Source organism: Mirounga angustirostris, unplaced genomic scaffold, assembly GCF_029215605.1.
Source record: "Mirounga angustirostris isolate CCGP_5_RB_7025 unplaced genomic scaffold, mMirAng1.0.hap1 SCAF_5, whole genome shotgun sequence".
In the NCBI taxonomy this organism is placed as follows: domain Eukaryota; kingdom Metazoa; phylum Chordata; class Mammalia; order Carnivora; family Phocidae; genus Mirounga; species Mirounga angustirostris.
The window spans coordinates 38686476-38712312 of record NW_026991713.1 but is presented as its reverse complement, the minus strand read 5'-3'; the positions used below and the strand labels follow the sequence as shown (position 1 = coordinate 38712312).

Below are 25837 nucleotides of genomic sequence, written 5' to 3'. Positions count from 1 at the left end.
GAATACCTAATCAAATAAATTTCTGGTGGGTTTCACCAGCCCCTGCTGTTAATAATGACATAGTTAACAGTGAAGTAATTTAGGAAGCTTAGGAAAATTTAAAAAGTTATCACTGTTGTAAGGATTTAACAAAAATTTTCTTTTTTATAGTGACTTACTATGACTACTGAACTAGAAGTAAAGGCTTTGACAAAGAAAGCTGGTAAGAGTTATTAAGTCATCTAAACATCTACAGATTTTTATTACTCAAATAATTCTAACTTACAAAATCTATAAATATCTAAGCAACACAGAATAAAAATAAGAAAAAGTTAGTAAAAATGTAAAACATACCTAGATATGGAATCCGTCTAGAAAGAAAATCAGAGGCATATTATATTTTTATACTCTCATTAAAGTACCTTGATTGATGAAGTAAATTTAACATTTATACAGTTTTCACACTATTAAAGTAACTTATCTATTTACTATATATACGTTTTAACTTTAATGTGAGTGTTCTTAGAAAGAAGTTCTAGAATAGAGTCATCACACATTTTTCATGCACAATAACCATATAATTACATTTGGCAATTTATGGTCATCTTTTATGAATTCCTACAAATACCACCATACAATATTTTTATTTTTTATTTTATTTATTTATTTATATTAAATTTTTTTTTTTTTTTAAGATTTTATTTATTTGCGAGAGAGAGAATGAGAGACAGAGAGCATGAGAGGGAGGAGGGTCAGAGGGAGAAGCAGACTCCCTGCCGAGCAGGGAGCCCGATGTGGGACTCGATCCCGGGACTCCAGGATCATGACCTGAGCTGAAGGCAGTCGCTTAACCAACTGAGCCACCCAGGCACCCCAATATTTTTAATTAGAAGAAAAAAAAAGAAGACTAGGACAAAAATCTATTACTTCTACCTACTCAGGAGAAAGTAATAGGTTTATTTATATTAAGAAATGTCAAGTTTACTACGTGACATCCCAAAGCAACTATTTTTCTTATTTTTCTGTTTTTGAGACAGTAACACGAGAGGCAAACAAATGAATACCTAAGGTATTTTATGTACAATAATATACACATAATTTTGTTTAAAATTTACTTTCTAGAAACCCAGCTATAAATTCCATCAAAGTTTAGCAAATGGAGACTTAATTTTCTCAAGCAAGTGGTATACTTTATCAATGTTTCATAACTCTTCTTATCTAAATGGTGAAATGATTAATAGGGTAAAAGAATCTTAGTTGGGGACAAAGTATTTTTGTTTTTTGGTGGTCATCTTTAGCTCTTTCCCTTTCTATTGAAGCTCTTGCTCAAACTACACTTCTCTGTAAGGCAACTATTCAGAAATGGTTTAAGTTTCTGAAGTAGGTATTTGTATTTTTCCATTACATTTATCTTTGAATGCACTGTAAAATTATTGGATTCCTTTGGGATTAAGTCTAATTTGGACTAAAAATGCCTTACTAAAGTCTATTTAAATTTCCTTTGCAAAACCAATTTTAATTTTGCACTTGCTTCCTATTTTTTTTGATGTAATGCTTTATTTCATTGATTTGTTCATTAGTTTTATAACAATTAACAATTCTGAAGTTAAATTTCAACTTTCAAGAGATTCAAATTCATACATTGCTAATAGACTTTGAAAGTTCTTATCACAAGAGAAAAAAAGTAAATGTGGGAATGGATGTTAACTAGACTTACTGTGGTGATAATTTTTCAATATATACAAATAATGAGTCACTATGTTGAACACCTGAAACTAATACAATATTATATGTCAATTATATCTCAAAAAAAAACACAATAAAAAAACCTAAGAGATCTATTCAAATTCAGAAAAATATCCAAGTATGAAATAAAATGTGTGCATATCAAATGAAAAGATCGCCATTCACCTCATAGTTTGTACTCTGGTTCACTAATTTAAATTTAAGAAAAAATAAAAACTCCAAGCAGTCACAGAAATCACTCAAATTCCATTTCTTTGTCTTTAAAAATCATGGTACTAACGTACTACATGGAGCAATGGGTGTTATGTGAAAACAATGAATCGTGGATCACTACATCAAAAACTAATGATGTATTATATGGTGACTAACATAACATAATAAAATAAAAAACTAAAAACAAAAACACATAACAAATTAAAAAAATCATGTATTTTTTACATTTTTAAGATTGTAATAAAAAACACATGACATAAAAGTTACCATCTAAACTACTTTTAGGAGTATAGCTCAATAGTGTTAACTATATTCACATTGTTATGCAACACATCTCTAGAATGTTTTCATCTTGCAAAACAAACTTTATACCCATTGAACAACTCCCCATATTCTTCTACCCCCAGCCCTTGGAAACCACAATTCTACTTTCTAAGAGTTTGAATAGTTTAGATACCTCACGTAAGTGGAATCATACACTATGTCTATTTTGTGACCAGCTTATTTCATTTAGCATATGTCCTTATTTCATATAGCAATGTTCTTGCTCCCTGTGTTTTAAAATTATTTTTCCAAAGTAAAAATACACTTAATTTCAGTACTATAAGCTCATCTAAAAGTACCACAGCATAAAAAGTTCCTCTATAACTCCCCTGCCTCCAATCCTCTAGATAACTCTTACCTTTTTTGTATACATACCCATGTATGAATTTGATTTCTACTGTTAATCTCCATAAAGGATGAATTTATTACAGTCCCAAAATCTTATATAAAAATACTATGTCAATAGTGATCATACCAAATCTGAGCATCATTAGCCTTTGCCAATTTCACTTTTTATATTAACTGTCATGTCTTTGGTTTATTAATGAGATTAAATGCATTTTCAAGCTTCCTGACCATTTATATTTCTTTTGTAAAATTTATGAATTTTGTATTCTGTCTCTACTTCCTTTTCCTTGAGTCTTTTCATAGTATAAATACCAATCTTTTAAATGTTATAAAAGACGGCTAAGACTATTCACTTTTAACTCAGCAAATGTGTCTCAACTTTAAGAAGGGTACTGTTTCTGTCATATTTTAGTTTTCTACGTTTAAATAATCAAATCTGTTAATCTTTTCTTTTTCTTGCCTTGGTGTCATACTTAAATTCTTGATTTATTACTAGTATCCTCTGCATGGTAAAAGTTTTATTATCCAATAACTTAATGAAAGCAAATCACAATAACCAAAGCAACAGAAGCACCATTTTTAGAAATAATGAATGTTATAATAATATATGATTCTAATAATATATAATTTTCTGTGATAAAATTTAATTTCTTTTAATTGATATCCTGAAGGTAGACAGCTTGAGCTTCACATGCAATTCAGAATTTGTAGGAACTTTTTGACACTATACAATTTACTTTGAAGCAAAAAAGTGTATGACCCCATGCCAGTTTTTAATGTGGTTAACTTGGATTCAGGTGTTCTATTATCAAACACACTTTTGAGGTGATGATGACATTATTTATTTCAGGAAATGCACAGAAGAATTTTGCTGCTAATACTTTTACACAAAAAAGGGCTCCTGCTACAAGTTTTTAAAAGAGTGGCATACTTAATGGCTAGAAACATTTTTCTTGTTTATTGTAGAAGACACTGTGTTAGTGTGTTAACCTCCACTCTTCCTTTTCCTCATGGTGTACCAGTCATTTGGTTTAGGTGAGATGGTATATAGCCCACATTAGTAGCAAAATGGCTGCAATATCCTAGTGGTGGACGTTGTCTGGCCGAAGCCGATTATTAATCCCAGACACCTAAGGTAAACCTGCTTCAGGATGAAGCTGACATAGAGGGTTGTGCAATACAACTGGAGCATAATAAATTCTCTTCGTTTAATTTGGTTTCAGCTGGGTTTTCTGTTACTTGTAATTGAATGCTAGCACAAAATCAAGAGCTAAATAACCCCCTATTTAAAATGAACAAAACCTACTTAAATTGTTTGGAACTAAGAAAATGTTTCTTAGAAACAATTTCTACTCAATGTTAATGTATCTCATGTATAATTTTAACAGTAAAACTTAAACACAAGTATCAGTATGCTTCAAGGTCACAACTTTGAAGTCAGAAAATCTTTTCCCTTCTATCCCAGCTTGATGGGTGAGGTCAATGTGATAAGGCAGTGAGAAGTGCCAACTGGGGATGGTTTACTAACCCATTTCCTTTCGTTTACCTATTATTTTTCCCTTGAAAGATGGGAATTCATAGGGTAACACTGGGAAAGGAAGACAATGGGCAGGTTTACAGAATATAATAAACACGAGACATAGGGGAACTGGGGGAGTGCGGACAATTGAGAGGCAAAAGGTCTAAAAGTGGTAAAACTTTACCCTGCAAATAATTTACTCTTGCAAGTAATTAATTCTTCAGTATCTGTCTGGGTACCTAATTATAAAATAAAAGTACCTTTCCGGACAAAATAGATAACTTGGCCCTAAAAGTAACCTCCATAGTCACATAGCACAGGTAACCAACTTCTGGTCACTTCATATTATCGTAGATCCTTGCTGACTGAAAAGCATTTCAATAGCTCTCTTTAGGAACTCCATGTCAAAAATAAAGATGATATGACAGAATGCCATTTCAGGTTAGATACTGCTAAGCTTAGAAGATTAGAACTAACTCGTATTATACAGCTCTACCCCTATGTGAATAGAGCTCTTTAAAGCATGTCAGCTTTCTCCACAGCCAAACAATAGGGAATAGAGGGGGAAAAAGTGGTAAGAAACTTTCAGCATTTGCTAGTTATGTAACCTTTTAAGTCATTAAAACTTGCCTTAGTTTCTTTATTACTATTGAGTAATCTTCTCCCTTTTGGAGAAGACTGTTTGGTACAATCAGTTGTGATAATATGAAAGTTCTTTAGAGCACTAAATTTCTAAACAAATGTAAAGAAAGTTAAAAAGACCTACTGTCTTCTCTAGAAGGTAACTTTGCCTTCCACTACTTCTTGATATCCCTTAGATACTTTTGTTTTTTCTTTTCAGTTTTGAAGATTAATTTACATATAATAAACCAGCCACTTAGAGTATACAGTTTGATAAGTTTGACAGCTGTATATATCCAGAATATCACCACTATAATCAAGATCCAGAATATTTCCATTGCCTCTGAAATACTCTTTGTGTCCCTTCTAGTCCATTTACCCCTGATCCCAGAGAGACACCAAGTCTACCCTCAGCATGCAGGTACAGTGTGCAGTAACTGTATTGCATGAATAAATTCAAACACAAGCAAACAGTAATTCTTAAAAAATATGAATACTTCTAAACACAAAAAATGCTTTTTACCTGAGTTTCTTTCTTATTGGATCCTTCTTCTGTATCTGATTGTTGTTCTTGCTCATTTTCATCGCTCTAAAATAGATTGTCAATTTACTTTAGAAAAGTAAAAATAAATTTCAAACACTTGATACTTAAATATTTTAGGGCTTTTCTACATTTTTAAAAAAATTTATTTATCTGAGAGAGAGCGCGTGTGAGCAAGCGATGGAGGGGGTACATGGGGCGGGGGAGGGGAGAGGCAGAGAGAATCTCAAGCAGACTCTGTGGGGCTCAATCTCATGACCTTGAGATCATGACCTAAGTGGAAATCAAGAGTCCGTCGCTTAACCAACTGAGCCATCCAGGCGCCCCGGGGCTTTTCTAATTTAAAACGACCCTTGAGAAAAACCTACCAGGAAATAAATCAAAAGGAAAACTGATTTTTAAGTGGGAATTTTTCTACCCTATTTTGAGGAAACCTTATTTTGTCTGCATGACACAATCTAAGTAGCTTAATATACATGGTGGAAAAAGACCATCTACCTAAAAACATGATTTAGGAAACATATTCACAGTGGGGATGAGGAAACTGGAGCTTAGCAGAAGAAGGTATTACATTTTATACTGTAATGATACTGCATGTACTTTAATAGTTTAAAAGGTACTATTTAGACACTCAACTATAATGGGGCAGCAAAAATAGGAAATTCATTATATTATGTAAGAAAAGTTGGGTTCTATAAGCTTGGCAAGATTTATGCAAAAGTCCTATTATATTTAGGTAGTTTATCAACATCCGGAAATTTCTTGGGAGCTTACAGCACACTAAATAGAAATCACGTGAAATCAGTGGTGCTGTTCCTAGTTTTATTTATTAATATACATGTTAATATAAAAATATGAATTCCACATCATGAAATGATCGTTTTAAAAACTGCAGTTTCATGGGAAAACATAGAAACTGGAAGTTTAAAAAGTGGGGAAGTTCAGAGGTCCTAAAAGTAGTAATAAAAAAAAGGGGGGGGAGCCTACTAACACAAGAGATTAAAAAGCTGCTTAACTACATAACACCCTTTCTTTGACAGAGCTCTTGGTTCTTTTTGTATGTTGTCTGATATGGGTTCAAATGTGGCTAAGATGGGGAAAGAAGACCTGTGCTCTGGTGGCTAATTAGAACACAGTTCAAGGCAGGGTCAAGTTAAAAAGATGAGTACTGCCAATATGAATCCCTGGAAGAATCCTTGCAGTGCAAGTTAAGGGTATTCCAGAAAGTGAAGTTCTGAAAGGAAAGCTGGTCTGAATAAAACTCAGGAAAAATAAATACTATATAATAAAAACAGCTTTGACTATGAACCTCCTAATACATACAAATTATTAAAAATATAATTTTAAGTAACAAGAAAGTGTTACTATGTTAGGATGCTAACTAAGACTGTGAGATTTTATTTTACTGTTATTAAAATGTAAATGAGCAATCAATTAAAATCAACCAGATATCATATACTTCTTGATGAACAAACATACCTTGCCAAAAGAATTTCTGAACCAGAATGGGATCAGTTCTCTACCTGATAGTTACCAATTGGTAAAATGGCAGCTACCAATTTATAGGAAATATAAAAAACCACATGAATGTGTTAAACAACACTTCTGGAGTATGATAACCCAGTTCATTCAAAAATAATTGTAAGGAAAAAAATGAGAGGGAGAAACTGATTAAAAGAGGCTTTAAAGATATAATGAATCATAACACATAGTCCCTACTGCATTCCAACCAAACCAGCAAAGTATAAAAGTACAACAAACCACTTATCGCATATATGAATCAAATGGACATTAAAACTGACTGGATATTAAATATGAAGGATTACTGTTAACTTAGTTAACAGTAAATGTGATCACGGTATTGTGATCATTTGTTGTATGGTAACACATATTGTGACTACTTATTACTTAAAAAATACAATTCTAGTAATTTTTTTTTTTTTTAAGATTTTTAAAATTTATTTGACAGAGAGACAGCGAGAGAGGGAACACAAGAGGGGGAGCAGGAGAGGGAGAAGCACGCCGATCAGGGAGCCTGATGCGGGGCTCGATCCCAGGACCCTGGGATCATGACCTGAGCCGAAGGCAGACGCTTAATGACTGAGCCACCCAGGCGCCCCAATTCTAGTAATTTTTTTTTTTTTAAGGTTTTATTTATTTATTTGAGACAGAGAGAATGAGAGAGACAGAGAGCACATGAGGGGGGGGAGGGTCAGAGGGAGAAGCAGACTCCCTGCCGAGCAGGGAGCCCGATGCGGGACTCCAGGATCATGACCTGAGCCGAAGGCAGTCGCTTAACCAACTGAGTCACCCAGGTGCCCCCCAATTCTAGTAATTTTTAAAAAGGAATCCTTTCCTCTTAAAAATACATACTAAAATTTTTAGATGAAATGATATTCTGTAGATTTTCTTCAAATAATATGGGAGTTGGGGAGACGGTAGGGATTTAGCTTAAACAATGGATATCTGGAGCAGGGTCATTATACTTCTCTGTTACTTTTGTACGTTGGAATCTTCTATATTAAAAATTAAAAGAAAAATGGAAAAAAAAACACCCAAGAGGCTGAAAAAACTCAAACAGATTATGTTTGTCCTTCTATATTTCTATGTTCTATTGAAACAGCATAAATTTCATGTTAACTGTGCTATGCTATAGTTTTTCTTTCTCCTGTATATGAATAGCAATGTTAGGTAGATATATATACAAACAGGGATAAGAAAAAAAATAAAATTTTGTATGATTAAATTGTTATAATTTGACAAGCCAAAGCACTGCTTCGATCAAACATCGGTTATGTATATTATATAATCACATTCATGAAAATGGAATGTAGAGCATCTTAAGGAGTTCTAGGTAGATAGTGAAGTATGAGGATCCTGAGTTCATCTCCTTCCATGGACACACTGAGGCAACAGCTACATATAATGTAACTTACTCTGAAAACAACCTGAAAATTAGCAGAACAGATCTTCCATTGCTAAAAAACATACAGAAGCCCCATGGAGAAAGGGTAGGAGGGGCAGAAAAGCAGTTGGGTACCAAACCTCCCACATGGCAACCCACAAATGAGAGGTATATCACAGGTACAGAACTCCTCCTCAAGGAGCAAGGGGAATCATGCCTCACATTGGGCAACCCCTACCCTGGGGACCTGCATGGGGAAGATGAATCTCCATAACATTCTGCTTTGAAAATAAGCAAGGCTTAACTCCAGGAACTTTGAAAATCAGTGGGGCTTAACTCTGGAAGAGCCAGAAGGCTATAGGAAATGGACACTCCACTTTCAAAGGGCCATTGTACTATGTCATTTGGTTCGGGACCCTGCACAGAAGCAGTAGTTTGAAAAGCAGCTGGGTTAGACATGAAGATTTACTTACTAATTTTAGGGTACGTGCTTGAGGTGCTGTAGGAGCTTTCTCTGGGAAAGGAGGTACTAGCTAGCATCATTTCCAACCCCCTTCTGCCTAGTTGGCCAGACACAGGCGCCAGTTCTGACACCCTCTATCTACCTTCCTAGAACTGCTCACCCCACCCCAGCTCTCCCTGTGGATGCTCCCTGCGCAATCCACTCACACTGGCAGGCACCCCTTCAAAGTGGCTCCTGCTTTGTAACACCTGGCGGGCAGCCTTGGTCAGAACTGGTGCCCCAGGCAATGATTACTGCCCCATCACACCTAGCAGGCAGCCCTGGTGGGGACTGGACCACTTTCAAAGCTACTCCTATCCTGGGGAGTAGTCCCACTCACTAGCCTACCCACAGCAGCTACAGCCAGGCTTCTCAGTCAGCTGCACTGGGGGCCAGCACTGCCCATCAGTGTAGCCGCAGTAGTCGCAGCTGGTCACTGCAGCCAGTGGGGCTGAGGGCCAGCCACCCACCAGTGCCCCCAGATCATGGCCTAGTTACAAGAGGAAGGTACACAAAGCTCACACAGGGGACACCCCTGGAGTGCCTGGTTCTGTTGATAGGGTGGGGGGAAGGGTTGTGTCACAGGGCACCACAAAACCCTTTCTACACAAGGCCACTACTTTCAAGACCAGGAGACATGGCTGACCTACTTAATACAGAGAAACAAAATAGAAAGAGTAGGAAAAAATGAGGAAACAGAGGACTATGTTCCAAATGAAAGAATAAGACAAAACCTCAGAAAAAGAACGAAATGGAAATAACCAATATACCTGATACAGGGTTCAAAGTCATGGTCATAAAGATGTTCACCAGACTTGAGAGAAGAATGGATGAACTAAAGGTGAACTTCAACAAAGAAAACAGAAGAACCAATCAGAGCCGAAGAATACAGAAACTGAAATGAAAGATACACTAGAGTCAACAGCAGATTAGAGAATGCAAAACAATGAATCTGCAATCTGGAAGACAGGGTTAGTGGAAAGCATCGAGGGTGAACAACAAAAAGAAAAAAAAACTAAAAAATGAGAACAGGTTAAGGGACCTCTGGGACAACATCAAGTATATTAACATTAACATTATAGGGGTCCCAGAAGGAGAAGAGAGAGAGAGGCAGAGAACTTATTTTAAGAAATAATAACTGAAAACTTCCCTAACCTGAGGAAGGGAACAGACATCCAAATCCAGGAAGCGCACAGATCCCCAAACAAGAGGAATCCAAGGAGGTCCACACCAAGATACATATTAATCAAAATGTCAAAAATTAAAGAGAATCTTAAAATCAACTAGTTATGTACAAGGGAAACCCTACAAGGCTTAGCTTATTTTTCAGCAGAAACTTTGCAGGCCAGAAGAGAGTGGTGTGACATAAGGCTGTCATGGAAAAAACCTACAATCTTCTGGAAAAAAACTACAACCAAGATTACTTAGAAAGGTTATCATTAAGAATTGAAGGAGAGAGAAAGAGTTTCCCAGATAAAAAAGTTAAAGGACTTCATCACCACTAAACCAGCCTTACAAGAAATGTTAGAGACTTCTATAAGTGGAAGAGAAGGCCATAACTAGAAATAAGAAAATTATAAAAGGAAAAAATTTCACTGGCTAGTATATGAAGGTTAAAAAACAAAAGTATTTGTTAAAAAACAAAATCAATTATACATATGGTCTTAAAAGGGAAGTTTATAGCGATACAGGCTTACCTCAAGAAACAAGAAAAATCTCAAACAATCTAACCTTATACCTAAAGGAATTAGAAAAATAACAAAGCCCAAAGTTAGCAGGAAAAAGGAAATAATAAAGATCAGAGCAGAAATAAATGAAATATAGACTAAAAAGCAATAAAAAAGATCAATGAAACTAAGAGCTGGTTCTTTGAAAGAAGAAACAAAATTGACAAACCTTTAGCCAGCTTCCCCAAGAAAAAAAGAGAACTGAAATAAATAAAATAAAAAATGAAAGAAGTTACAATGGACACCACAGGAGTACAAAGAATTATAAGAGACTATAAAAAACAATGACATGCCAACAAATTAGAAAAAATGGATAAATTTCTAGAAACATATAATCTTCTAAGATTAAATCAGGGAGAAAACAAAATCTGAACAGACTGATTACTAGTAATGAAATTGAATCAGTATTCAAAAAATGCCCAGCAAAGAGTGAAGTCCAGAATCAGATGGCTTTACAAGTGAGTTCTACCAAATATTTACAGAACTAATACCTATCTTTCTCAAATTTTCCAAAAAACAGAAGAGGAAGGAATGCTTCCAAATTCATTCTATAAGGCCAGCATTACCCTGATACCAAAATCAGACAAAGACACAAAATTATAGATCAAGATCACTGATGAACATACATGCAAAAATCCTCAATGAAATATTAACCAAATACAACAATATATTAAAAGGATTATTCACCATGATCGCATGAGACTTATCTCAGGAATGCAAAGGGACAATATCCATAAATCAATCAATATGATATAACACATTAACAAAATGAACAATAAAAATAATATGACTGTCTCGATCTAGAAAAAGTATTTGACAAAATTCAATATCCTTTCAAGATAAAAATTTTCAAAATAAAATTTTAAAGGAAACATATGTCAACATAAAGAAGGCCACAGATGATGAACCCATCCATAGCTAACACAGTCCACTGTGAAAAGCTGAAAGCTTTTCCTTTGATATCAGAAACAGGACAAGGATATGCCCTCTCACCACTCAACATAGTAGAAGTCCCACCCACAGTAATCAGACAAGAAAAAGAAATAAAAGTAATCCAAATTAGTAAGGAATAAGTAAAACTGTCACTATTTGCAGATGACAAACCACAGAGAGAAAACCTTGAAGATTCCACTGAAAGCTATTAGAACTAATAAATGAATTCAGTAAGTTGCAGGATACAAAATCAATACACAAAAATATATGTTGCATTTCTACACATTAATAACAAACTAGCTGAAAGAGAAATTAAAAAAATTCCCATTTACAACTGCATCAAAAAGAATAAAATACCTAGGAATGAATATAACCAAGAAGGTGAAAGACCTATACTCTGAAATGGTAAGATATTGATGAAAGAAACTGCAGATGACACAAATGAAAAGATACACAATGCTCATGGACTAGAAAAATACTGTCAAAATGTACACACTACTCAAGGCAATCTACAAATTCATACAATCTCTATCAAAAAGCAATAGTATTTTTCACAGAATTAGAATAATCCTAAAATTTATATGGGACCACAAATAACCCTGAAAAGCCAAGGCAATCTTGAGAAAGAATCTTAACAAAACCAGAGGTATCACAATCCAAGATGTCAAAGTATACTACAAAGTGATAGTAATCAAAACACTATGGTACCGTCACAAAAACAGACACACAGATCAATAGAGCAGAATAGAGAAACCAAAAATAAACCCCTGCTTATATGGTTAATCTTCGACAGAGCAAAAGAATATATAATAAGGAAAAAGTCTCTTAAAAAAATGGTGCTGGAAAACCACTCAGCTACATGAAAAAGAATGAAACTGGGCCATTTTTATACCATTCACAAAAATAAACTCAGACTGGATTAAAGACCATTTAACACAGGCAGTAAATTCTTGGATATCAGCCCTAAGCAGTTTATTTTTGGATCTGTCCCCTCAGGCAAGGGAAACATCAGCAAAAATAAACAACTGGGACTTATCAAACTAGAAAGATTTTGTACAATGAAGGAAACCATCATCTGAATGAAAAGGCTAACCCACTGAATGGAAGAAGATACTTGCAAATAATATTATCTGGTAAGGGGTTAATATTAAAAAAATATAAAAACCGCATACAACTCAACACCTGCCCCGCAAAAAAAGTCCGATTAAAAAATAGAAGAGAATCAAAAAGACATTTTTCCAAAAAGACACAGATGGCTAACAGATGTATGAAAAGGTGCTCGACAGCACTAATCATCAGGGAAATGCAAAAAAAAAACCACCCCACAACGAGATATTATCTTGCACCTGTCAGAATGGTTAGCATCAAAAAGATAAGAAGTAAGAAATGTTGGCGAGGATGCACTGTTGGTGGGAATGCAAATACGTGCAGCCACTATGGAAAACAGTATTGAGCTTCCTCAAAAAATTAAAAAGAAATACCATATTATCCAGTAATCCCCCTACTGGGTAATTTACCTGAAGAAAACTAAAACACTAATCCTTAAAGACAGATTTATCCCCATGTTCACTGCAGCATTATTTACAATAGCCAAGACAAGGAAACAACTTAAGTATCCATCGACAGATTAAATAAAGAAGATGTGGAAATACATACAATGGAATATTACTCAGCCATAAAAAACAAAATCTTGCCATTCACAACAACATGGATAGACCTAGAGAGTATTATGTTAAGTGAAATAAGTCAAACAGAGAAAAACAAATACCACATGATTTTACTTTATGTGGACTCTAATAAAAGTCCAAAAAATTACAAACAAACAGATTCATAAATAGAGAACAAACTGTTTCAAGAAGGGATGGGAAGACAGGTTAAAAAGATGAAGGGGATTAAGAGGTTCAAACTTCCATTTATAAAATAAGGCGATGAAAAGTACAGCATAGGGAATATAGTCAATAATACTGTAATAACTGTAAAATGAGAGATGGTTACTACACTTATTGTAGTGGGCATTTCGTATGTAATTGTTGAATTACTATATTGTATACTTGAAACTAATATATAATAATAATAAAATATGTAAAGCATCTTTCTTTCGAAGAATCTCCAAGGTAAAACAGTTTAGCCACTGTATAATTCTATATTTTATATATATATATTTATTTCTGTATTATATATATATATATATATATATATATTTCCTGAGCTGTAGTTATTAGCTATTATTTTTATTCCAAAATTGGGACAGAACTCTTGCTTTTCAGTAATACCAAAAATCTAAGTACTCATTAACTATCCTTATAAAGAAAAACTTTTCTGATTTAATAACTTGACTCAAAACACATAGTGATGACCTAAAGAATATGTAATCTGAGGTATATAAGAAATTATTAGCACGTACTTCTGGAAAAATTAAGTATACTATCAAGTAGTTATATGTTAATAGGTTCTCACATCTTGTGTCCAAAATGAAACTCCTGTAGATCTCCTTTTCTCTCTTGGTCGCCGCCGTTCTCGGATTGATTTAGGTTGTGATTTATCTTCTCCTTCTTTTTCCTCTTCTCTCTTTTCTCCCTCTGTTAAGGATTACAATGAAACACATGGTAGTAATGTATCTTGACAGTATTTTATAAGAAAAATATAATAACAATTCAAAGTCAATCTCCTCATGAAGTCTTCTAAAATTCTCCAATCAGAATTATTTTTTGTCCCTCTCAGTGCTCCTATAAAACACCTGGCTTAAACATGTATTTGTATCTCCCACTGGATAGGTTCTTGATCAAGACAAGAATTTTAATTATTTCATTTTTCTAGTGCCTAATACAAAACTTTTGCCAAAAGACACACTTACTATTTGCTGGATAGAAAATAATTGAATCCTATGAAAAGAATAGGGCTTGTTATTAATGTCTGATAGGGAGATACTTACTAAACCCGAAGTTAACACTTCAAGGAAACCAGTTCTTTTTTTTTTTTTTTTTAAGATTTTATTTATTTATTTGAGAGAGAGAATGAGAGAGAGAGAGCACATGAGAGGGGGGAGGGTCAGAGGGAGAAGCAGACCCCCTGCTGAGCAAGGAGCCTGATATGGGACTCCATCCCGGGACTCCAAAATCATGACCTGAGCCGAAGGCAGTCGCCTAACCAACTGAGCCACCCAGGCACCCGGAAACCAGTTCTTAATGATGGAAGAACTAGCAGGCATCCAACAAATTTATCAGTTTGTTTCTACTATTCCCAGTCCTCATTCAGTAGTAGAATAAATAATAAATACATATAAAAAATAATAAATACAGTATTCATTCCATTTCTATTAAATAGCATCTATGAACAAACACTTTTTTTCTGGAAAAAAAATAATTTATATTTTATTAAAAACAAATCAACATAAAAAAATATAGTCTCAAAATTTGTTTCCTTCCTAGGACAGTTAAAATAGCTTCAGACTTACATACTAAAAAGGTATTAGGGCCTTTAAATCTGTTTTAAAAAGCAGACATCTATGTGGAACAAAGTAATGTTAAAAATTATTTTTCAAAAGTCTCCGTGTCATTAGCAAAGAGTTACAGCAAAAGAAATTCCAAAATTATAGTATTAAGAGGATTTTTTAGACTTGTTTTTGGAATTGGTTTAGAGCAACAATCTCAAACTCCAATGTCTACAGTGGCCATCCAGATAACATAAATGGATAAAACTGGTCAGGAGGGCACTATTCCAAGTAATGCGGGGCTGCTATTTGGCTCTAGCCAGTTGTTGATATGTGAGATTTTTTTAGACCCACTGTTGTTAAATCTTCCAATTTTTCAATAGAAGATGAAAATCTAAACTTTCATTGGCTCAAAATTTTTACAAACATTATGTGGGCCTCACACTCAGTGGTTTAAAGAACTGAAGGGTGCCTGGGAGGGCTCAGTCAGTTAAGCCTCCGACTCTTGATTTCAACTCTTAATTTTGACTCAGGTGATGATCTCAGGGTCGTGGGATCGAGCCCTGCATGGGGCTTCGTGCTCAGCTGAGTCTGCTGCTTGTGATTCTCTCTTTCCCTCTCCCTCTGCTTCTCCCACAACTCACGTATGCATGCTCTCTCTCTCTCAAATAAATAAATCTTAAAAAAAAAAACAAAACTGAAATATTTCTAACCAAAAAAAAAGTCAGCTGAAAATTAAGAAAAAATTTTCTGAAGTTTATCCTATATGATGATTGTTACTGTCATGACTAATACTATGAGATTTTCTTTTTAAAATATAAAATGTCTACATACAGAAATGATTTTATGTAGTACCCACCTCCGATTTAAAATAGGAATTATTAAAATTTAAATAGGAAGTCTATATGAAATAATAGGAAATGTTAATAGTGATCATCAATATGCCCACATATAGCTGAAGAAGAAATTTCTCAAGAAGCAAGCATAAAAACAATTTTGTTTTAGCAAGGACATTACATGTGTAGGTGATTTTAGTTTAAAACAATTTCACACACAAAAAATTTAAGAACTATGATCCACACAATAGGTAAGAAATAACTTAAGGCACTAATATACTGTTCCTAGAAATAGTCTCCCATCAGTTCTTCTATATTGACTTTTTTCCTACGTTGGTGGACATAAAAATTTTTGTGAAGTCTTGGTATAAAGATATATGTATCAATGCCAGACTACATAATTTCTATTTTTATTTTCTACTTTTCTCATTCTCATCCATCATATTCTTTCTGAAAGAATGGCAGAATGATTCCCAGTTTAGAATGCTGTTTCCTTTTCTGTTGAACCACAAAAAAAAAAAAAAGATTCAAAGGATTATTTGTAGGAAACAAAGTGTTTTCAAAATTTGGTCTTCTTACCTCTTTCATTTTCTTTTGTTAATCCTCTGGAGTAAGCAGAAGTTATACCTACAAGACTATTTGGCCTGTTTAGTTGACTTGAAGCATAAAGTGAACTGCTCATGGTAGAAACTGAAGAGGATGGAGTGGTTGAACTTGAAGTCGATACCGGTCTGTAACGTTGGTAAGTCTGTGAAATATTAAAATTAATACCCATCTAAAATACTAAAGTTAAAAACATATAAACACTTAAATTCATTTTAAAGGAAAAATAGTGTTCTAATCATCTCAAAATAATTCAGATTTCTAGTTAAAATCCTTTTGAGTATTTTGTATATGGTTGTTAGTATATAAATCTCTTGTATTTTGAGTCACAAGAACTATTCATACCATTTGACCTAGCTGTGTTGTTGTGTTGTTGGTATACTATTACCTCATCATATGTTCTAGAGTACTTTTGTTTATATTCATCTTCTCTTGATGTTTCTGACTCCTTCTTTTCTTCTTGCTTCTCTTTATCCTGTTTTTCTTTTTCCTCTTTTTCTTTTTCTTCATTTTCTTGTTCTCTGGTTCGGGTAGAACGACTTCTTCCTATTGTTTTTTCAGCTTCCTGAAGATCAGTCAATGTTACTCCCTGTACACAAAAAAGGTAAATTTAATAATGAGAGGCATTATAGCTTGTTTCAAAGGAGTATTTTATAAGTAGACAAATTTAATATGAATGTATTAAAGTCAAATACACATGTTTGGAATTGGTTTGGAATTTGAAACAGAATTTCTACTTGGCAAGTCACATTCATTCTATGAAGAATCATCATGAGCAAGCACAATAATAGGTATTGGGAAAGATATAAAATATGTGTAATAAATAGTCTCTATATTCAAGAAATTAACAAAAACAGGGAGATGACAGAAATAACACATGAATTCCTAAGAAGTTCAGAGAAAGAAGGAAAAACTGATATAAATATTGTTTATATGCTAAATTTATATGTATTTGTTTTTATGTATATATTTACAGAGAAAATTTCAGTAAAAAAATAATTTCTGAAGGATAAGCCTTGAAGAACAGGTTAGATTTCAAGAAGTAAAGGTACAAAGACAGAAATAGTATGTTAAGATCTTAGCAAACAGTTCAGCTTGAAATGTGAGTAAGAGTAAGGATCAAGAAGTTGAATCTGGACTTTGAAGCTCCTCAACTGTAGGAAAGGACAGACAAAGGATAGAAGGATAGTGATATATTAGATATACTTAGAATGGCAAGGAGGTTAGGGAGATGATAACTAGACTGAGTGACATTTTCCTCATACTTGCACATTAGCTGTCTGAAATATCTAACATAACAGACCTATTCCCCATAACTCCAAATATTCATAGAATTCTTTAATAATTATCAGACATATTGATTAACACTTATTGAATACTCTGTGCCAGATACCATCTTAGCAACAAGTTATACCTACAAGACTAAAAATTCAAAGACATACAAAGGCATATGGCTAATTGGATTAAATATAATATAATATTAATTATTATATTATATATATAATTAAAATATAATATAATATTAATTATAAATAAATATAATATTAACAATGTGACCATATACAAAGGCTAGGGCAGGATTACTAACGCAATCTTTATTTTTGAGATTTACCCACATTATATACTGACACTGATATTTCCTTTTTAAAATTTTTTTAAAGTTTTTAAAAATTTATTTAAATAATCCCTATACCCAATGTGGGGCTCGACCTCATGACCCCAGATATCCAACTGAGCCAGCTAGGCGCCACCAATGACATCAATATTTTCAGAGAGAAGTGAAAAAGAGAGAGGTAATTTGTTTTGAAGTTTTATATATTATACACATTAAATATACCTGTGTTGATCTTCTAGACTGTCTTGCTTGTCTAGATCTTGCTTTTCTTTGGGATTCAGACTCTTCATCTCTAACAGGAGTGAGGTATGATCTATAGTAATAAGTAAAAATTGTTAGTTGGAGATATAATATCTGTGAATATAATTACATATGAATGTGTGAATGATTACAAAGTTAAGCATTTTAACGGGTTTTACGAAGTCTTCAAAAATGGTTACATCCACCCTGAAAATTCAGCAATACAATCTGATAAATCTTTAGATTGGAAATAATCATACTAACTTATATTTTTCAAGTTCTTCCTAACTACAGGTTTTTTTGTTTTTTGTTTTTAATTTTTTATTGTTATGTTAATCACCATACATCATTAGTTTTTGTTTTTTGTTTGTTTTTTTTTTTAAAGACATGCGACATCAGTCCTCTTAGCCCCTTTTTTGGTTCCCCACAATACCATGCTAGACGAAAGGTGAAGTTATCTGGCTAAACTCTAGACTGTCAATGTCTTTTTACGGTAGAATGGTTAGGACTGAAGGCAACATTCAACATATGGGATGACTAGTCAGCAAGCAACACTCCCTGAATTCTGCCATTGTGCATTTATTAATGATGTTTTTGGCAGATATACTCTCGTTCACACTTTGAGTTCTCTAAAAAGTCAAGTGCTTTTATACATAAACTGCTTTAAAACCAGCATCTTATTTCTGGTTACTGATTTTCTGATATAAAGAGGACTTAACATTTAGCTTCACTACATTTCATCTTGCACATCTAAGCCTATGTTCCATCCTGTCACAGGATATGCACCATTTCAAAAGCAAGCAATCTAGTCAAGAGATTAGTATTTAATTAATTAAAGGGTTGAATAAGCAAAGATAAGACAGAGAGCCCTGCAACACAACAAAAAAACTTCCTTCCAATGATCAATATTACCTGGGATGTTCAACTGTTAATACTTTATGTAGTTATATTACCATCTAACTCACATTTCTCAGAGAACACTCAGAAGTAGAGTATCCCTATTTTCTATGCTGTCTATCAAATTTATCTAGTTTATACCATCCTGCCCCTCCCCTCCAAATGGGACTTTTTAAAAAGGCTTTTCAGCTTTAGTATGCTTTCCAATTGGTAATTCGTTCTCTTTAAACTCCCTAAAACTATTCATATATCCATAGCAAACTTTGGAATTTATTCTTGGTTTTATGCCTTATCTTTTATTTTTTCTATGCACCCTTTAAAGCTCTATGTTCAGAGAGTATAACATATCTCAAGCTCCTTAGAATAATTTACAGTTTTTTCAGAATTCTTTTGGAGAGCCCCATTCCTTTTGATTTATCATTCTCTTCCTTCACACTCTTCAGTTTTTAGAAATCTGTCTCTCTAAAACTAGAATACATGATGCATTATTCCTAGGATTCACCTGATCATCCAAAATCTACTTGTCTCAATTCCATCAGTTAACTCTTACTTATTGGTTAAAGTTAGTTCTAGAAGACTGGTTTTCTGTGTTGCTTCTACTTTACAGATAAACTTTAGGCAAGGTAAGTCAAGAACTTCTCTAGAGGATGTTTTTGATTGAGACATCCAACAAATTTAGAGAAAGATGAAAATCCTCTCCCTACTTTTTTTTTTACTTAAGTTGTTTTTATCATCTGATGGTCTGAGCAAGTATCATCTGATCTCTCTACTTGGATGAATAACTTATAGAACTATTTCATAATGATATAATTGATTTTTTTTCTCTTTATCCATATGTTCTCTATCTAATTTTCAGCTCTAGGTTTCTAGAGGATCTTGAAAGATTATGTCTTGTTGCTATTATAGTAGCACTGTATTCATCTCATAAATCAGGCACACCTCACGTATTAGTATTAGTATCTTACTAAATTTGGTTTCTACTAGAATACTGGTACAGATTTAAGTTTATAACCTAAAATTTTAATTAAAAAAATTAAATGTCTAATTATTTGTTTTCTGCTTTTATTTTTTTTTTTAAGATTTTTATTTATTTGAGAGCGAGAGTGTGCAAGCACAGCAGGGTCAACGGCAGGCAGACGGAAAAGCAGGGTCCCCACTGAGCAGGGAGGCTGATACGGGGCTTGATCCCAGGACCCTGGGATCATGATCTGAGCGCCAAAGGCAGACGCTTAACCAACTGAACCACCCACGAGCCCCTGTTTTCTGTTACTTTTAATTTGTCCTCCTAAACGTATAGGGCAAGGAAGAAATTCACTAAACAAAACATTTTAGTTATCAACATTTCTTTAGTTTGACTTTCTTTTAGAGATTCAGCAACACATGGCTTCATCTGTATCAATGGACAGATCCAAAGAGATGAGCAGATTTGTAGGATACCTGCCCTCTTGATGGTCCATGATGCTCAAGCTGCACTAAGCTTGATACTTCTCTTTCTCCCACTGTTTTATAATTTTCATTTTGTCTATGTATCAACTCTTGTGAGATTTAAGCTTTTTATTTAGATATAACAGATACTAAAACAGATATAACAGATACTTCCTATTTTTATAACAACTCCAGTGATTTTTCTGGGACAAGTAATTTAAAAGGTGAAAGAGAATAACAATAAACTTGTTATTATAGTTTCAGTTTAAGAAAATTAATTCTGGAATATAGTGAGGAGCTTCTTTGTGGCAGAAGTTGGTTATATGTATTTGGAAAATGCTATCCATTTTAACCTTCTCTAGGAAAATCACAACATGTTAGAGGCTCTGAGAAGAACCGAAGGAAGAACCCTGCTTAATCTTGTTTAACTACGCATTTCCCACGATTATTTAAGTAGAAAATACTTTTCTTTTGTGGTACACCTGCTACACGTGGAAACTGCTCTTTGAAACATCAGCTTGAAAAGTATGTCCCAATGGCTATTTTTTTTAGCCATTCATTTAATACTTATTTATGCATCTACTGCCTCTATGCAATTTATTGCTTTTTGGACTTCTCCCAGATGAGGGGAAGAAAAAAAATAAAAGGAGATGAAACCTCAATGTAATAGCGAATCTGGTTAAACAGAAAAACTTTATAGCAGCTTAGATGGCTGCACGTTATCATTTCAGTATTTCAAGAGCTTCTCTGAAAGTAAGAATGAATATGGACTTCTGAATCTGACTCCCCTATGTAATGGTCAAAATTCCCATATTTAGTTTAAAGCAGGGAAATCTGCATTGCCATTTGCCCTTTTAATCTCCAAGGCAAACAGAACTAATCAACCATCACACTCTCTTCAAAAGAGCCTCGATTCTTTTTCTACAGTTTCAAGTTACCATAAAAGTTAAATGTATTTATCATATCTTGTTTAACATATAGATAGGTTAAGGGGATAAAAATTACTAAATGGAAGACTTCAATATCTGTTCATTTAAATTTTCCATACATTTCCTCCAAATTAGCATAAAAATCTAGCCTATCAATTTGTAATACACAATGTATTTCCTATTACTTTAAGAGACCCCATCTAGTATTCAGTTCCTTTCTCCTCTCCTGGGGTTCCTGTACAGAGCAGACCTCTATGAATAAAATGTAGAGAAGAAAATTAATTCATATATTTTATGTGTTTTTAATTAAAAAGAGCGGACTAAGGCACCTGGGTGGCTCAGTTGGTTGGGCATCTGCCTTTGGCTCAGGTCATGATCCCAGGGTCCTGGGATCGAGTCCCACATCGGGCTCCCTGCTTAGCAGGGAATCTGCTTCTCCCTCTGTCCCTCCCCCTGCTCGTGCTCACGCTCTCTCTCTTGCAAAAATAAATAAATAAAATCTTAAAAAAAAAAGAGCTGACCATCAAAAAGCAGAATATATCAGTCAAAATCCACTGCCTTAATCATTACTATATCATACTGTCATACTGATCTCTTTCTTGTAATTATATAGGGTGCATAATTTTAGTCCTTAGTAGTCACAGACTGCTTATTATTTTCTAAGCAACTGAAAGGTTGTTATTTTTAAATTAAGAATTATATAAAAGTAGAAAAGTCACTTAATATCTCTGGGTCTTAGTTTCCTTCTGTAAAGCAAAGATACCACAGGTAAGTTCCTTTCCACATCTGTGATTCCATACCAATTATGAGCAGCAGGAAGAAGTAAAGCAATGCTCTTAATAACATTTAAGCACACAAAATAAATTCATAAACCCTTTAAGAAATTTAATAAGTGCCTTTTATGTGCTAGGATTAAAACTAAGTGAATGTACTCAATGTACTTACAAATTATCTGGCTTACATGTATGCCTAAGAAATCTTTAAGAGACTCTTAAAATGAAAATCTCAAAAATAACAAAACAAAAACAGTTAACATCCATCAAATTTTTTTAATAATGGGGGAAACATAGAGAAAAATGAAAAGTATGTTTTTGTCAGATCTAGTCTTCCATGAGTCTGACTGGGTGTGTTCAGACAGATCTTCCATCACAAAAATGTCCTGAATTAAAACAACCATTAAAAAAAATGAAGATGGCTAAGAAGACAAGTGTCTGGCTACTGCCTTGAAATGAAAACATCAATTCTGTCCGAGGGAGTCACCAAGCCGAAATGCTAATAATTGCCCATTATATCAATCTACACAGTTCTGAGCTGATACAGGTTATTTCATTTATTAACCTACTCAAGAGATGGTCACCAACTGGACAAGATTAAAAAGCAAAACAGACAACTTTCATCAGTGGGCAAGACCGAGCAGCAGTCCTGTGAGGACCTTTACACACCTGCGTCTCTCCCTGACCTCTGATGTGGAGGAGACAGTGCCAGCAGTAGTTGTAGTCAGGGTTGTGGTTGAGGCTGCAGCATTTACAACAGTTGGAGCAACAGGGATGGTCAATGCCGTAGGAACACTGTCCTTTTCTTTTTCAGTACTATCCTCAGCCCACAAACGATTTGAGGTACTATCGCATCATAAGCAGCAACACAAAAAGAGAAAAGGAAAACAGCTAAACAATGAAAGCACTTTCTAGCAGCTGAAACGTGACAACAGGGATGGATTTTTTTAAAACACAAGGCAAGACATCTTTCAACTATGAACCAAAAAGCTCACCCAGAACTGTCAAAGGAGAAATTTACATTTTAAGCAGCCTGATTCAAAGAAAGTTAATAATTCGGGAACTTAATTTTTTCCCCAGACATGCATAATTGCCTCTTTTTGGAACCAATTTTTGATTGTAAATAATTTTAATGAGGTAAATGAAAAAATCCAGAGCCCCACAATCTTCTAAACAAAAATGCATGCACATACATAAGCACACAGTAGGCCTGAACACAAAATGTATCTGTGACTCACCTGCTTTGTGTGCCTGCTGAGGAAGAACCCGTTGTAATCTTTGTAGTAGTGCTTGTGCCGGAAAGCAGGCTTTTCTGAAGCCCAGCTGCAGAGGTAACTGTTGGTGTTGATGTGGTGCTTGGAACACTAGAACTAATCAAATCATCTGGTCTTCTACCAAAGGAGCAACTGAAGGAAAGAGTCATATCTATATAGGATGTGTTTGTATGTGTATTCTATAGTTAATGTCTATATATTACACAGATTCACAAGGCTAGGAAGAATCTAAAAAACGGTGTTCCTAAATACACCACCGGCTCCAGCACCAAGAGTTGCATCTACAACTTGCTAGGAGTCTGGATGATTTCACTAATTTAGTAGTGTATCATTTTACTGCCTCCCCCCTCCCTCAGTAGGACTCAAAGATGATCTGATCTGGTATTTTTCATTCCTGGAATGTTCCAGACCATATGGTCATGCCAGACTGGGTCTGAGAAAAACACTTACGTTTAGTTTTACTCAGGGAAAGTGAAGATGGACCTTTTTGAAGAAAAGTGTTTCAGCAATGAGTCACATCCTTAGGAATGACCCATGCCTATATTATACTTGCTCATCTTTTACTCTTCTTTTTGGCTGCTTTTAGCAGAGAAAATATTAAAAGGTTTTTTCCCCTCTCCTCTCCAATGTGATTTTATTACGGACATTTCCATATCTCTGAGTTCTAAGAAACGTAGAAACTTCTAGGTCAGTAAATAGTGACCAGATCAATGAAGACACTGATCTATTTCAACTGCTCTAGTTAATTATATAAGGAGTTCCTTTTAAATATGCTACAATCTAAAAGATACTTCCTAATAAATCAAATCTAATGAAACATATATATATAATAGGAAGGCATAAGTGGAAGCAAATTTTCACCCATCTTTAAATATATATTCTGGGTCTTTAAACGATGTTTTATTTAAACAACAAAAGACATATTTATAAAAACGCATTATTTTCTTAATGATATTAAAATGAGGACTCCAAACAAATTACCTCATATTTTTATAAAAGACATGAAAGTTATTCAAGAATTATATTACCTTTTATGATAAGTTGATCCTTCATTAATTGTGCTGTTCTTTTTGAGATCATCTTCCCATTTTCTTCTTGTGTAAGAACTACTTGTTCGCAAACTTGAAGAATCTCTGTGAAAAGAACATCCTTCAAATTCTGGTATATAATTTTAAAATAGGGTTAAGAAAGCTGTATATTAATAAACATTAGTAGAAGCAGAAACTAGTAAAATCCCTTGGGAAAACACTCTGGCACATTATTAAGAAGTGAAAGTAATTCCAGTTCTAAGATTCTATCCCTAGGGTATAATCCTAATTATAGGGGGGAGGAAATTAAGACATTTACTGAAGTTTTACTTATGATCACAAAATATGGGGAGGGGATAGGGCAGAGCGAGAATCCCAGGAAGGCTCCATGCCCAGCACAGAGCCCGACACGGGGCTCAATCTCACGACCCTGAGATCATGACGTGAGCTGAAATCAAGAGTTGGATGCTTAACCGAATGAGTCACCCAGGCACCCCAATAAAGATTTCATAGTAAAAACATAGAGCAAATCACAATGAATCCACCTGTTTTCCTTCTCTTCAATGTCAGATGTACTGGCTAGTCGTCTTGGTATTGTAGGTGCAACATATGCAAGCCTAGTTCCTTTACTATCTTTCTCCTACACAACAGGAAAAAAAAATGAGTAAAAATAAATCTGTGTGATGATTATAGGAGCTGCTAGAAGTATTAAGGAAAAAGTATTCAACAAGGTACAATTATACAGCCATCACAGTTGACAGTATTCTTCCAAAGTTCCTAGCTATACTCTAAAATTAATGTCTATCTATAGTACTATAAACACTAAAGAACAAAGTGTTTAAACCAATTTTCCTTTCTTTCTCCTTTAATCTAGAATTAGACAATATTTTAGTATAAGGAAAAAAAAACCCTCCACATTTTAATGACTTTTTCTAAATTTCTATAACAGATTATATAAGGTAATGCAGTATAATAAAGTAAAATATTCTTCTTTTTCCAGGGAAATAAAGCTCAAATATGGTTGACTGGTAAGTCCCAATTATTATTTACTACTTTGATATAACATTAAAATATTCAGAAAATTACGAAAATTATATTTATCCAAATCTGGTTGAAACTATAGTAGCAAGGCCATCTGATACGTTCCCACTATACTGGCATCAAGTACTTGGAAAATAATTGGGCAGTCAATTTATACAAAACAAAAAAACATTAAAATTACTTGATGAGAAATTCCATTTCTGAATTCCTGATACAAAGAAACACTTTTAAATAGAGGAAGGAAACTATATGGAAAAAAGTCTAAGCACTGAAAATGCAATAGAAAATAAATAATTCAGCTATATAAAATATCACTGAATGAACTGTGGTACATTCTATTTGATATAATTTATAATTTAATACTCCTTTCCAAATATAGTTATTAAAA

General features: G+C 34.0%; 1 protein-coding gene across 10 annotated transcripts in view; it reads right to left on the bottom strand.

The window, feature by feature from the left end:
• Positions 1–25837, bottom strand: part of PPP1R12A (protein phosphatase 1 regulatory subunit 12A) — a 144444-nt gene that overhangs the window by 15371 nt on the left and 103236 nt on the right. For 4 of the 10 annotated variants that reach the window (XM_054506901.2, XM_045872909.3, XM_054506902.2 and 1 more), the window contains exons 11-20: positions 24954–25048; positions 24409–24513; positions 23345–23512; positions 22776–22952; positions 18065–18155; positions 16616–16816; positions 16204–16372; positions 13816–13937; positions 5274–5339; positions 334–350 (exon numbers count right to left, since the gene is read on the bottom strand). In XM_054506901.2, the coding sequence (XP_054362876.1) occupies positions 334–350; positions 5274–5339; positions 13816–13937; positions 16204–16372; positions 16616–16816; positions 18065–18155; positions 22776–22952; positions 23345–23512; positions 24409–24513; positions 24954–25048 (1211 nt within the window). The remainder of the gene's footprint in view (positions 1–333; positions 351–5273; positions 5340–13815; positions 13938–16203; positions 16373–16615; positions 16817–18064; positions 18156–22775; positions 22953–23344; positions 23513–24408; positions 24514–24953; positions 25049–25837) is intronic. The other 6 variants (XM_064590843.1, XM_064590844.1, XM_054506904.2 and 3 more) reach the window with 3 other exon arrangements.